The sequence below is a fragment of the Pongo abelii genome, chromosome 16 (genome assembly GCF_028885655.2).
Source record: "Pongo abelii isolate AG06213 chromosome 16, NHGRI_mPonAbe1-v2.0_pri, whole genome shotgun sequence".
NCBI lineage: Eukaryota > Metazoa > Chordata > Mammalia > Primates > Hominidae > Pongo > Pongo abelii.
In genome coordinates this window covers 73,994,506-74,009,354 of record NC_072001.2, presented here as the reverse complement: position 1 = coordinate 74,009,354, position 14,849 = coordinate 73,994,506, and the positions used below count along the sequence as shown (strand labels likewise).

The 14,849-nt window shown below is 45.3% G+C and overlaps 1 protein-coding gene, 1 long non-coding RNA gene and 1 pseudogene across 2 annotated transcripts; 1 reads left to right on the top strand and 2 right to left on the bottom strand.

Moving 5' to 3' along the window:
• The first annotated feature begins 240 nt into the window (after nt 1-240).
• LOC100431317 (large ribosomal subunit protein eL29-like) lies at nt 241-6,400 on the top strand. Its single transcript, XM_009249985.3, has 3 exons — nt 241-310; nt 5,526-5,634; nt 5,787-6,400. Exon 3 carries the CDS (start codon nt 5,801-5,803, stop codon nt 6,386-6,388), a length of 588 nt encoding a protein of 195 aa, XP_009248260.2. The 5' UTR covers nt 241-310; nt 5,526-5,634; nt 5,787-5,800; the 3' UTR covers nt 6,389-6,400.
• LOC129050151 (uncharacterized) lies at nt 5,510-10,461 on the bottom strand. The gene is made up of 3 exons (XR_008513674.2): nt 10,342-10,461; nt 9,682-9,863; nt 5,510-5,627 (listed from the first exon to the last, which is right to left on the bottom strand). It is a non-coding gene; the product is annotated as an uncharacterized LOC129050151 (long non-coding RNA).
• Nucleotides 10,462-11,382: 921 nt separating this feature from the next.
• On the bottom strand, nt 11,383-11,856 carry LOC112129016 (large ribosomal subunit protein eL29-like; annotated as a pseudogene).
• Between the last annotated feature and the right edge of the window lie 2,993 nt (nt 11,857-14,849).

Sequence of the window (14,849 nt, the reverse complement as noted above, 5' to 3'; positions counted from 1 at the left end):
CCATCCGGCCTTCTTGACTCATGTGAAACATTCCCTCTGAATCTTCCCACTTCCTTTCTTCTCATTCCGTCCTTTTCACACGACCAAGCCTTTCTGATGACTAATTTAGTCTAGGGAGCAGATAAGAATTGTCGTATCCTAGGAAGTCTTTGCATTTCATTTTGCTGTCAGTCTCTCATGAACATGGTTCTTGTAGGTCTGTTCCCAGGAGTCCAGTCAGCTCTGGATGCACTAACAGCACTGAGTTTCTGGACCTACGAGGCTGATGACACCTTGGAGCCATGGTAAACACACTCTCACACTGCCCCAGGTAACCTGCTAGTCGACCAAATAGTCCCAAATTGTGAGCCTCTCCAGTATATAATTGTGTTCTCCAGTGACATAAATAATGCCTGGTTGTGTCTACTCAAGATGTTCTGCCTTCACTATCACTGTTCCTGAAAAATGTGACCTAACTCATTGGAAAAATTCCTTACCAGTTGTCTTGGCCCACCTAACATTCAACTTTAATAGTTCTGCTTTTTTGGCCGGGTGTGGTGGCTCACGCCTGTAATTCCAGCACTTTAGGAGGCTGAGGCGGGTGGATCACCTGAGATCAGGAGTTTGAGACCAGCCTGGCCAACATGGTGAAACCCCGTCTCTACTGAAAATACAAAAATGAGCCAGGCATGGTGGCAGGTGCCTGTAATCCCAGCTACTCAGGAGGCTAAGGCAGGACAATCGCTTGAACTTGGGAGGCGGAGGTTGCAGTGAGCTGAGATTGCGCCATTGCACTCCAGCCTGGGCAACAAGAGTGAAACTCCATCTCAAAAAAAAAAAAAAAGTTCTGCTTTTTAAATTCATTGACCTGTGATTGATAATATGGAACAAGAATGGCAAATATATAGCATATATATTGTCTGTACTTCTGCCCATGTTGTTTGCACACACCACTAATGAATTTGGCTTTCTTTTCCATTTATTTTGTTTGTTTATTGTTGTTGTTGTTTTTGAGATGGAGCCTCACTCTGTCACCCAGGCTGGAGTGCAGTGGCGTGATCTCGGCTCACTGCAACCTCCGCCTCCCAGGTTCAAGTGATTCTCCTGCCTCAGCCTCCTGAGTAGCTGGGACTACAGGTGTGCACCACCATGCCCAGCTAATTTTTGCACTTTTAGTGGAGACGGGGTTTCACCATGTTCGCCAGGCTGGTCTCGAACTCCTGACCTCAGGTGATCAATCCACCTCGGCCTCCCGAAATGCTAGGATTACAGGAGTGAGCCATTGCACCCGGCTGACTTTCTTTTCCATTAATTTAGCCTTCAAATTCTTCTTATGGCAGTCGTCCAAAAAAACACTACCAAAGTCGATAGATGAGCTATAACATAATATTTACCATTTCTGACTTAAAAGTTTCTATTAATTTTCTAAAAAGAAGTGGCATCCCAGTGATCTATTACTCCATAACACATGAAAATTCAGTGGCTTAAGACTACAATTTTACTTGTTCACGATTCTAAAGGTCAGCAATTTGGGCTGAGCTCAGCTGGGCAATTCTGCTGACTTTGTCTGGCTACAATCATTTGGTGGTTTGATGAGGACTGGACGCTCTAACATGGCCTCATTCACATGACCCGTCGTTAGAGCTGGCTGTTGACTGGGCCAGGTATCTGCAGCAGGCTCACTTAGACTTCTTCACATGATATTTATGTTTCAGTGTATAAGTGCATTTCAAGGCCCTGCTTATAATGTGCTTGCTGGCCGGGTGCGGTGGCTCATGCCTGTAACCCCAGCACTTTGGGAGGCCGAGGTGGGCAGATCACCTAAGGTCGGGAGTTCAAGACCAGCCTGACCAGCATGGAGAAACCCCATCTCTACTAAAAATACAAAATTAGCTGGGCATGGTGGCACATGCCTATAATCCCAGCTACTAGGGAGGCTGAGGCAGGAGAATTGCTTGAACCTGGGAGGCAGAGGTTGCAGTGAGCCAAGATCGCGCCATTGCAATCCAGCCTGGGCAACAAGAGCGAAACTCCGTCTCAAAAAAAAAAAAAAAATGTATTTGCTAAGGTCCAATTGGCCAAAGCAAGTTATGTGCTGGAGCCCAGAGTCAGTGTGAAAGGGACTCCATAAGCACATGGATTGAGAGAGGCATGATTTGCTGGGAGCCATTATGGTCAGGTATACCCCAGACAGGATGGTATTTTGTTTATCAGAAACTTACTGAGTGCCTACTATACTGTGCTTGGCACTGAGTATAAAAAGACAAAGCAATTGGGAAGAACTTTGAAGAATGGAAAAGCTCTAACTTGTTGGAAAGGGGGAAGAAGAACACACCAAACGCACTAGTGTAATCAGTGTGGGTGAAATAATCCTCGTGTTTATGTATGTGTGTGTGCCAGAAAAAAGGGGAGTGCTAAATTATTTAGATAATTTCTTCTATTCGCCATTTTATGCAGATTTGTTCAGTCTAGGTTGAATGAGGAACTCTATTGTTTCCATTGGGATAAGTGTTCCTTAAAGCTTTTCTTCAGAAAAGTTCTTCAGACTCTTTTAAGTTCTTCAGACTCTTAAAATATTGAAAACAATTGCATAAGTGTATCCTTCATGACCACAAAGAGCTACTTGAGATTATTTTTTTCCCCTAGAAACTTGGCCAACTCTGAGACTGAGGCCCAGGCTTGCTAACTCTGATATTTCCTCCCTCTCTGCATTCCTGCCACCCACAGCTGCTCCAGTCCAGAATGAAAGTTCAGAGGCCAAATACTTACAATCCAAACAGCCTCTCCAGCAGTGATGGCAAAGAGACAGCTTCACTTGGGAAAACAAACAATCATGCCTTCCATTTATATAGCTCTTTAGCTATTTTTTTTCAAGATGTATTCACATCCTTTCTCTCATCAGATTATCCCCAAAACTGGGGTGGGCAGGGCATGTTTTAACTGATGGGGAAACTGAGGCCCAGACAGGCAAGTTGACTTCTTCAATGGGTGACAAGGCTGAAGATAGAGCTCTGGCTTCCTGATTCCACGCCTTGGTTTGCCCTGTAGACCACACTGCCACGAACACAGATGCATGCTAGCTCCAGTTCTAAGAAGCCTGCTTTCAAAACCCTTCTGGAGGCCAGGAGCGGTGGCTCACATCTGTAATCCTAGTACATTGGGAGGCTGAGGCAGGTGAATCATATGAGATCAGGAGCTTGAGACCAGCCTGGCCAACATGGCGAAACCCCATATCTAATAAAAATACAAAAATTAGCCGGGCATGGTGGCAGGCGCCCGTAATCCCACCTACTCGGGAGGCTGAGGCAGGGAGAACTGCTTGAACCTGGGAGGCAGAGGTTGCAGTGAGCCGAGATCGCGCCACTGCACTCCAGCCTTGTGACAGAGCAAGACTCTGTCTCAAAACAAGCAAACAAACAAACCCTTCTGGAGTTTTCTGCTCCCCACCTTAGAGTTCCTCTAATAACTACCCCACACTTCTTTAACACTCACATCAAAAGAATGAAGAGAACACTTCAAACACTTCCCTCAGTGCTAGCTTCTAAACATTTTCCATCCAGAAAATAATGGATTGTGTTTGAAGTCCCAACTTCCAGCCCATAGTGGTCCAGCTATGTTCTCCTGCTGGAAAACAGAGGCTCAAAGCCACTTTCTCTGTGAGTTCTCACCTTACCTACTCAAAATAAAACAGGATAAAAGTTAAAATTAACATCCAGAGAAGGCTTGGGGAGGATAAGCCACCAACCAAGGGTAAAACACAGTTTGAGAAAATGCAGTGTCCAAGTGAGAGGAGACACCTCACCTCCATGCTGCTAGACGGTTTTGAGTGAGACGCACACCTCCTTTTACAGTACTGGTCATCTTCTGCTCAAGCTCACGTTCCCTAAGAGGGATGATTTTCTGTATCCCCGCCCTGGAGCACAGGAACCTACTGGAAAGCTGAGATCTGCAAATTCATTGATTCTCATAAACTAGGTCAGGAAGAGCGAGAAATGGCAGTAATAGCACCTCCTCCCCATGTTCCTTGCTCATGGCAGACATGGGAATCTTTCTGGTTGAGAATGGAAGTGGCCTTAGAGTGCTTTTCCGTATGACCGTTGAGGCAGCTGCCACCACTTGATTAGGCTGGCATGCTGGATGAAATCTATCTGCCAACTCTCTAGTTCCTGGTGGCCAAAGGCCTTGCAGAAAGTGAGTAGAAGTTGGGGAATTCTCCAGGTATACATGAGGTGGACATTCCTAGCTCCCGGAGGCCCCCATGTTCTAGGCTTTAAAAGCAAGGGAGCATGTTCACCTATAAACAAGAGCTTGCTGCTATAGGAGAGGCTTTGGAAACTGAAGGGCTTTGACAATAGTGAAAGCCAGAGGTTGACTTGCTAACTCTCCAAGGCATTCAGATGTGATCAGTTACTGGGCAGCCCATCTACAAAATTCAGAAAGTGTAAAAGACTGTCAAAAGTCATGAACCACGTTACTAGAAAATTATTAAATGAGTGAGGAAAAGAGCAAAGTAGTGAGAACAGGACGGGATGGTAGCACCTGGTTAAATGATAAAGAAACAGGAGCAGAGTAGGGAGGCAACTTCCTCAAAGACACACTGCACGTCGTTGGCAGAACTGGAACCCAGTTTCCTCACTCCCAAGCCAACTCTCTTTCAACTTCAATGCGCACTTTCCTCTTTCCACTACAGCCCCACTTGTATTCCTGTACAAATCCTTACCTGCTCCAGCAACCCTTCACCCAGCCGCCATTCTCCTTGGGGGAGGATTATTAGCTTACAGATTTAACCACAAGCTGACTCAGTTTAAATTGTGTTTCTAAGGTGGGGGTGGGGATCTCGACCTGTTCCTTTCTTTTTTTTTTTTTTTTTTTTTGAGACAGAATCTCACTCTGTCACCTGGACTGGAGTGCAGTGGCACAATCTCGGTTCACTGCAACCTCCGCCTCCTGAGTTCAAGAGATTCTCGTACCTCAGCCTCCTGAGTAGCTGAGATTATAGGTGCCTGCTGCCATGCCCAGCTAATTTTTATATTTTTAATAGAGAGAGAGTTTTACCATGTTGCCCAGGCTAGTCTCGCACTCCTGACCTCAAGTGATCTGCCCACCTTGGCCTCCCAAAGTGCTGGGATTACAGGTGTGAGCCACCTCATGCAGCTTTGATCTGCTTTCTACCAGATATGACAATTTGTGCTTCTGTTCTGAGGCCTTTGAATTGCACTCCAAATATCCTCAGGGCAGAGGTGTTAAGTGAGAAGCAGGCATTATTTGATAATGGGCCAGGACATTCCTATAGAATTCCAAAAACCATTTATACCCCAATTCACCCGTGGCCAGCAGCAGAAGAAGGTATGCAAAGAGAAGAGAAAGAAGGATGCAATGTCCACGCATGCTAAAGGTAGGTAAGTATGACAGGTCTGATATACATACATGCATTCCAAAGTATCCCACACTTGAGGCTCCAGAAGATGGGTAACTCCCATAGATAGCTTTTAATGAAGAGCCCTTGCTTTTACAAGAAGTTATAATTGTGGCTTCCATTTTCACAGCTGGTATCTGCAACAGTCACATGAGGATGGAGAGTCTCTTCCTTGTGCAGAGCAAACAGCACGGCCCCTGGAGCTCATTGGCATGGGTTGTCCAACTCCCCACTGAAGGGTGGTAACATTTTAGTGTTAATTCAGTATTTTAGGCCAATATCTGGGTTTATTTTTCCCAACATATAAATATGAAGGAGCTTTAGCAATTTAACTTCTGGGAATTTATCCAATGAAAGGGTTAAGAATTTATGCAAGCTCTTCTGGTTCTAGGAGCTTTGGGAGCCATGGCTTATGGTGCGGACATGGCCAAGTCCAAGAACCACAACACACATGACCAGTTCCAAAAACAGCACAGAAATGGTATCAAGAAATCTCAATCACAAAGATCCGTGTCTCTAAAGGGAGTGGATCCCAAGTTCCTTAGGAACATGCCCTTTGCCAAGAAGCACAGCAAGAAGGGCCTAAAGAAGATGCAGGCCAACAGTGCCAAGGCCATGAGTGCATGTGCCAAGGCTATCAAGGCCCTCGTAAAGCCCGAGGAGGTTAAGCCCAAGATCCCAAAGGGTTTCAGCTGCAAGCTCAATCAGCTTGCCTACATTGGCCAACCCAAGCTTGGGAAGCATGCTCGTGCCCACATTGCCAAGGCGCTCAGGCTGTGTCGGCCAAAGGCCAAGGCCAAGGATCAAACCAAGGCCCAGCCTGCAGCTCCAGCTTCAGTTCCAGCTCAGGCTCCCAAAGGTGCCCAGTTCCCCTACAAAGGCTTCAGAGTAGAGATCTCTGTCTGCCAACGTGAGGACAGAAGGACTGGTGCGACCCCCCGGGGCTGCCATCTGCATGGGGCTGGTGTCCTCCTGTGCTATTTGTACAAATAAACCTGAGGCATGAAAAAAAAATAATTTATGCAAAGATTTAGCTGCATGGATGTTCATTACAATTATAATCGAGAAAAAGTTGCAACAACCTAAGTGTCCAACAACAGGGAACTGGCTAAATCAACTTAGTACTTCAGGTGGTAGGAAAATATGCAGCCACTAAACGATGCTGGCAAATGTATCTACAGCCACAGGAAATGTTAGGTAAAAGAGGAGAAATACAGCACAAAGCCATACTACAGGACAGACCTGTTTTTCTTTGAAAAAAGTACATTAGTGTGTGTATCATATATTTTATATATACCCAAATATATTACATATATATATATATTTACCTAGGAGGGTACACTAGTAATCTAAAGTGGCATTAATAGTGATGTTTAAGAGAGATTATGAATACTTTAACATTTCTTCTTTTTACTTGTATTAGTATTTTCTGATTTTTCTGTAATGAGCAGTAATATATATATATATATATATATATATATATTTTTGAGATGAAGTCTTGCTCTGTAGCCCAGGCTGGAGTGCAGTGGTTCAATCTCAGCTCACTGCAACCTTTGCCTCTCAGGTCCAAGAGATTCTTTCCTCCCGAGTAGCTGAGATTACAGGTGTGCACCACCACACCAAGCTAATTTTTTGTATTATTAATAGAGATGGGCTTTCACCACGTCGGCCAGGCTGGTCTTGAATTCCTGACCTCAAGTGATCCACCTACCTCGGCCTCCCAAAGTGCTGGGATTACAGGCATGAGCCACCGTGCCTGCGGAGCAGTGGTACTTTTTAATAAGAAAAAGTGATAAAAGAAATTTTATCTTGAAAAAGACAGATCCTTGACTATGATCATTGAAGTTCAATCAGGCTCAGGAATTCTATAAGGAAACAATAATCCCTATAGAACGGGGTGGGTGGGAGGAGAGCAGGAGGCCACCTCCTGCTAAGAGACCTGGAGAAGGAATCATTTCCCTTCTACTTTGGCCTGTGTGCTCCACGTAAATATCCTCTCCACCCAGGTCTTGCTCTGTCCTGGAGTTACTCATCACTAGCTTATTACTGGCCTTATTTTGACTCACTGTTCAAACGTCATTGAAAAGGAATTTCTGTTTAACCACAGCATCCACATGAAGAATTCTGCTAAAACTCCATTTTAACTGAATTTCGGCACACAGATGACTTAAATTAGCTACACTGGCCTGGGAAGAAGCCCCCAAATCCCCAACACCCGGAGGAATTGCTGCTAGTAGGCTTGATCAGCTGGTGGATAAACCCCATCTCCCATCCCCACCCTCCCCCAGCCCCTCCACCCACAAAGCCCGGGCAGCAAGTTGTGAGATGTTTCCCTCTCTTCTTGAATTTCCATCGTGAACTGGTTACTGTGGTTCACGCCTGACATGCCTCTGTCTCTGCTCAAGAGGTTAAAAGTAGAGAAACTTGTAGCTTCAGAGGTCACAGAGAGATTTAGAATGAGAGAGAGCTGTGGGTGAACTGTGAGATCTCGCATAACTGCTCACCCTGGATGTTTGGGGATAGCCTCCATTCCCTCATCCTCTCCTTTGAATGCTGATTTTCTTGTTTATCCTTCTTCTCAGTCACCCTTGAGGGAGGCTCTCCCACCCTCTCTCAATTGTTAAAGAACTTCTGCGTGGGCTTCAACATTCTCTCGGCTGCCCCTTGGGAGGGCTTTGATGTGCTCTTATTTTTTCCTTGTATGTTTAAGGTCCCCTGGGGCCCTCTTGACCCTTGCGGGCTGGTTACATTTGACCCAAGCCTGGACTCCATCGCCTGTGACCAGAGGCAGAGTAGGGGTGGTGGGAATTAGGGGGGAGGGTTTTCCTACATTCTTAAAGATAATATAATAACATTGTGGCTAAGATGGAAATATGTTAGAGGAAGCAAGATTGTGAGACCGATGTAGGAAAGAAGCTCCCACCAACCGATGGTGAGGACTCTGCGGCCCCAAACCCTGCCAAGACTGAGCCATGCCTAATTGTGGCCTAGATCGTGGATGTGTGCCTACCCACCAAGAGGAAAGCCAGAAACATGCCTGCATGGATAGAAGGAGATTCCCTCTTAGTTGAGCGGTGAAGGGGTGTGGGAGCGCAGGGAACCCTTCTTCCCAAAGGGGAGAAGCCCCTGTGAACCTACCTCAGGGGTCTGCTTGATGAGGCCCACCCTATCCTACTCTTTGTCCTTCATTTGACAGCATTTGTCAAGCATCCACCATATGTCAGGTCCAAGGTTCCATGCTAACTGGGGAAAGTGAGGCAATCAAGCAGCTTATCTAAGGTTTATCCTCCAGCCTAATTAGTAGAAGATCTGGAAGACAATAGTGTGAGGGCTGTCACTCCAGAGCCCTCACACTTCACCTCTATGCCAGATGTTTGAATGAAGGGAAGATCTCCTAGGTGTTTCCCAGGCTTTGTCGAGGCTGCCTGCAACGTCTGCCTGTGGGATCTGACTTCCCAGCAGCTGGGATCAGCCAGCCTACAAGAGCAAGCAGAGCACCCCGAGAGTCTCTAGTGGGGTTGCCTGACCAGTTGGCTCCTGGTCTGAGCAGACTCCTGCTGGTGGTGCGCAGGCTGGGTATTCGTGTGGACAAGGGAATGTTCACCTCCAGTTCTCAGGACAAACAGTGCCACACCAGCTGGCTGGGATATTTGGAACTGGTGTTTCCACTCAACAGCACAACCTAGATTTAGGTTCCTAAAATGTCCTAAGCAGCCGCCTTCTTGGATCTTTAATCCTTCCTCCTGTGTCCTTCCTGCCACCTGTAGTCTAAATTTAGTGACAAGCACAGCAGAGCACCTTCTGCCTGGGCCACTTTGGCAGGTCATGGATCCACTAATGAGTGTGTACATGTTCCATCTCTTCAGGGTTACCCATACGGGTGAAGAGCTTCTAGGGGAGCCCCACGATGATCTTCCTGGTAGGGTCTCCTGCCCTGTGAGTTTTCTTTTTTCTTTTTCTTTTTTTTTGTGTTTTGAGACAGAGTCTCGCTCTGATGCCCAGGCTGGAGTGCAGTGGCATGATCTCAGATCACTACAACCTCTGCCTCATGGGTTCAAGGGATTCTCCTGTCTCAGCCTCCCAAGTAGCTGGGATTACAGGCATGCACCACCATGCCCAGATAATTTTTGCATTTTTAGTGGAGGCGGGGTTTTGCCATGTTAGCCAGGCTGTTCGCAAACTCCTGACCTCAGGTGATCCGCCTGCCTCAGCCTCCCAAAGTGCTGGGATTACAGGCATGAGCCACCGCGCCCGGCCTAATTTTGTGTCTCATATTCTTGACTTACCATTTTTCGAAATAAGTGGTCTTCAAGTCTCTATTTCAAACTGTTGAACACCATTTGTTAACACAATATTTCATCATTTCAACACGCCATGACTTCTTCACCATTCCTCTGTTCTGAGGGTGTAGGTTGCTTTCAGTTTTTGCAGTTATACAACTCAATGATAAGCATCCTCATGCCTAAATCTGTTAATGACATTTAGAATTACTTTCTTCAGATTGATTTCTGGAAGTAAGATTATAAGATAAAAGGCTATGAACATTTGTAAGCATTGTGATCTTTCATGCCATAATATTTTTTGAAAGAGCTGGGTCATCTTACATGATTTCCTCCCAGCAGTGCAGGGAGTGAATAGGCAGCGTTTCCTGTGTGAGTGAAATCAAGTTCAAAAATAGAAAGAAAGAAAGAAAGAGAGAAAGAGAAAGAGAAAGAAAGAGAGAAAGAAAAAAGAAAAAGGGAGGAAGGAAGGAAGGAAGGGAGGGAGGGAGGGAGGGATGGATCAGGTTCACTGGCAAATTTTAGCCTAAAGGGCAGGTCAAAAAAGGGAGAAAGTGAAGCTTTACTTCTTGCAAAGAAACAACTTTTATGAAAGGGTTATGGAAATGACAGCCTACTGAGACTTATTTCACATCAAATGAGGAAGTCATCTCTTCCTCTGCTCACCTCCCTCGGCAAATCCTCTATCCACTTCTCCTAGAACACAGGGGTAGAGCAGTGGCACCAGCCAGCTCCTTGGGAACAGATGGCTCTGCTCATCATAGTCATCAACCAAAAGGCAGAAACATACTAGTAGGAAGAGACTTTAAAGGTTCTTTGGTCCGATCCCTCCCTTTATCAGATCAAAGTCTAGAAGAATGAGGTGACTTATTCAAGAAGTGATTCACTGCTAGTTTATGGCATTCCTGGGACTAGTACCCATATCTCCATTCACATTTGATGACAAATAAAAATAGTTGGACTTGATCTGAAGGCACAATCCTTTTATGCATGATTCCTTGAACACATGTATTCTTGTATTCATGTTTCCCTTAAGATTTGAGGGTGTGGCTGATGTCACACAGTTGTCTACAGGCTTAGAAGATTAAAAATCTGATTTAATAGGTTTCGGAGTGTCCTGGCTGATTGGTTGTCCTGGGTGAATGGTTTCTCATGTCTTTGCTAATTTTCTGGATGCTCTCAAAGGAAGTTAATTAACCTGGGGCCTCCATCCAGCTGTGCTCCAATTCAGCTAATCTTGAGGTATCATGACCTGTCAGGGAGAGAATTATAACATGTAGGTATGAAGCTTTCTCCTTTCATATACATTGGGACACCTGAAATGGGTTGAACCTCAGACATATCCTTGCTGTTAAAAACTTAATCATTATTCAAAGCTGAGTTCAAATCCCACCTTTTGCAGGGAAAAAAAAATCTATTGAACCACCTATGCTAAAGTGTTCACTTTGTTTTCTAAGTTCTAGCCGTCTATGCCAGTGGTTTGAACAAACTCTATTTGAGCATGATGGTTTTTAACTTCAAAAAATGTTCACAGAAGCTGCATAATTATTCTTTTAGCATGTATGTATGTATGTATGTATGTATGTATGTATGTATTTTTCCTCACGTTTGTTCATGCAAATAGCACGGGAGGGCACCAGCCCCAAGCAGACAGCAGCCCAGAGGTCACACCAGTCCTTCTGTATTCATTCTGGCAGACACAGGCCTCTACTCGGGAGCCTTCATGGGTGCCTGAGCACCTTTGGGAGCCTGAGCTGTAGCCAGAACTGAGGCTGGAGCTGAAGCCATGGTCTGAGCCTTGTTTTGAGCCTTGGCCTTTGGTCAGCAGAGCCTGAGACTCCTGGCAATGTGGGCATGAGCACACTTTCCAAGCCTGGGGTGGGCACTGCAGGCAAGCTGATGGGGCTTGCAGCTGACACCCTTTACGATCTTGGGCTTAACCTCCTTGGGTTTTATGAGGGCCTCAATATCCTTGGCTCTCGTACTCATGGCCTTGGCATTGCTGGCCTGCATCTTCTTCAGGCCCTTCTTGTTGTGCTTCGAAGCACATGTTCCTCAGGAACTTGAGGTCCGTCCACCCCCTTAAGAGATTCATATGTTTGTGATCAGGGTTTCTTGATGCCATTTTTTTTGCCATTTGGGGGACTGGTTGTGTGTGGTATGGGTGGTGGAATTGGCCATGTCTGCATTATAACCCACAGCTTTAAAGCTCCTGGGACAGGAATAGTAGCATCTGTCTTAAACGTTCACGATTAACAAAGAATGGCATGAAATCCTAGGCTTTTAAGAGGCTATATATTTTGCCAATCACAACATATATTTGAAAAATAAGTACAATAGTCCCCCCATTATCTGTGGGAGACACATTCCAGGACCCTTTATGGATGCCTGAAACCTTGGATAATACCAAACCCAATTGTCATCATTTGAAACATGTTCTGTACATGTCTTCCACCCACAAAAATTGATGCCTTTTCCATCTTAACTAGGCACTTACCACACACTGTGGCAGTAACTTTTGCAGTCTGAGGTGTGACAGCCAAACTAGTACAAACTCCTCATCATAGCTTTTTTTTTTTTTTTGGCGACAGAGTCTTGATCTGTCACCCAGGCTGGGGTAAGTGGCACAATCTGGGCTCACTGCAACCTCCACCTCCCAAGTTCAAGCAATTCTCCTGCCTCAGCCTCCTGAGCAGCTGGGATTACAGGCATGCACCACCACACTCAGCTAAATTTTTTTACATTTTTAGTAGAGATAGGGTTTTGCCATGTTGGCCAGGCTAGTCTCGAACTCCTGGCCTCAAGTTATCCGCCTGCTTTGGCCTCCCAAAATGCTGGGATTACAGATGTGCGCCACCATGCCTGGCCTTTATCATAGATCTAAACAACCTCATCATACAATATCTTTTCTTTCCTTATTAAGTGGAGAACTTTTATCTTTTTGCTCAAAGGAAGCACTTGATGGCTTCTCTTTGGCATATCCAAATTGCCAGCACCACTACTCTTTATGCTTTGGGGCCATTAAGTACAGTAAGTCCTCACTTAACATCATCAATAGGTTCTCAGAAACTAGGACTTTAGGCCCGGTGCCACGGCTCACGTCTGTAATCTCAGCACTTTGGGAGGCCAAGGAGGGCAGATCACCTGATGTCGGGAGTTCGAGATCAGCCTGGCCAACATGGAGAAACCCCGTCTCTACTAAAAGTACAAAATTACAGGCACGGTGGCGCATGCCTGTAATCCCAGCTACTCGGGAGCCTGAGGCAGGAGAATCACTTGAACCCGGGAGGCGGAGGTTGTGGTGAGCCGAGATTGTGCCACTGCACTCCAGCCTGGGCAACAAGAACGAAACTCCATCTCAAAAAAAAAAAAAAAAAAAAGAAAGAAACTAGGACTTTAAGTGAAACAACATATAAGGAAATCAATTTTACCATAGGTTAATGATACAAACAATAGTTAAGTTCCCTCAGCATATTTCTGGTGACAAAACTATCGCCAAACTTCTAAATATATGCCAAACTACTCATATTAAACCTTACAATAAATGTGAGCTATACATGTATTTAAGAAAGATTATTAAAAGCAAGTAAGATAATTATTTACCTTCTTATTGCAGTTCAGAGTCATGGGTAGCTGGAGCCTGTCCCAGCAGCTCAGGGTACAAGGTGGGAACCCACCCTGGAGAGGGTGCCATTATCTCACAGGGTGCAGCCACATCCACACTCACTTATCCTGAGATGAGGTAGACATGCAAATTCACCTCATGTGCATATCTTTGGGATGTGGGAGGAAACCCACACAGACATGAGGAGAACAAGCAAACTCCACACAGATGTCGGCCCCAGCCAAGAATCTATTTTTTTTTTTCTTATCAACATTATAACAGAGGCCGGGCGCAGTGGCTCATGCCTGTAATCCCAACACTTTGAGAGGCTGAAGCAGGTAGAGCACTTGAGGTCAGGAGTTTGAGATGGGGGTCTCTACTAAAATTACAAAAATTAGCCGGGTGTGGTGGCACGTACCTGTAATTCCAGCTGCTCCGGCATGAGGTAGGAGAATTGCTTGAACCCGGGAGGCGCAGGTTGCAGTGAGCCGAGATCATGCCACTGAACTCCAGAACTCCAGCCTGGGTGACAGAGCGAGACTCCAACTCAAAGAAAAAACAAAAAACAAAAAAGAACAACGTTATTCAAGGCCTTGTTATCCTGTAAAATAAGAGTCACTTGAACATAAGCACCGTGATACGTGACAGTCGTCTTATAACAGAGATGGCTATCTAGTGACTAACGAGCAGGTAGCGTCTGCAGTGTGGATCCACTGAACACAGGGAGGGTCCACATCCCAGGCTGGATAAAGTGGGACAGTGCACATTTTAAAACTCATGAATTGGTTATTTCTGGAATTTTCCATTTCATATTTTCGAACCTTGGTTGACTGTGGGTAACAAACGTCGGAAAGCCAAACCATAGATAAGGGGGGAGGAGACTACCATTTGAGACATGTCTGAGTCATCTTACAGATATAAGGATTTGTGATGCTTAGCATAACCCATAGTTTACAAGAGGTCCAGGGTCCAAAGGTTGGGAACCACTGACCTATTGCATTTATTGACAATGAATCACAGGCCTGGCGATGTTGCTTGCAACTGTCACCTAAGTAAGTCTTCAGGTCGCACTGTCTCCCTCAATTACACTGAATCTTTCCTGAGGACAGGAACATCCACTTATATGCCTTTGTACACCCACAATGCTAATGGACCCATCAATTAAGGACCATTAATTGAGCATTACCCACAAGGAGGACACTCAATTAGATTCTGTGGGAGGTAGGAAGTGCAGAGTCCAGTTTCTGCCCTTCAGATCTCACATCTGGTTAGAGATATGGCAAATGCCTTTGAGAAATGAGGTAACAATTTAATGCCTAAACTCTAGAGTGAAATAGAGGTTATGGGATAGATTAGGAAATGAGTTGAACAGATGTTGACTGCTATGAGTACAAAAAAGGAGGAGTTAAGAGTATGCTGCTGAGCTGGAAAACTATATAGAGGGGTTTGAGTGTGTGAGCCTGAAAAAGGATTAGTACTCAGGCACTTCTTTCAACTTCTGGAAGGTGCTCAGAGAGTAACTGAACAAATACATGCATAAGAGAAACACTTTTGGTCATTTGCTCCAAGG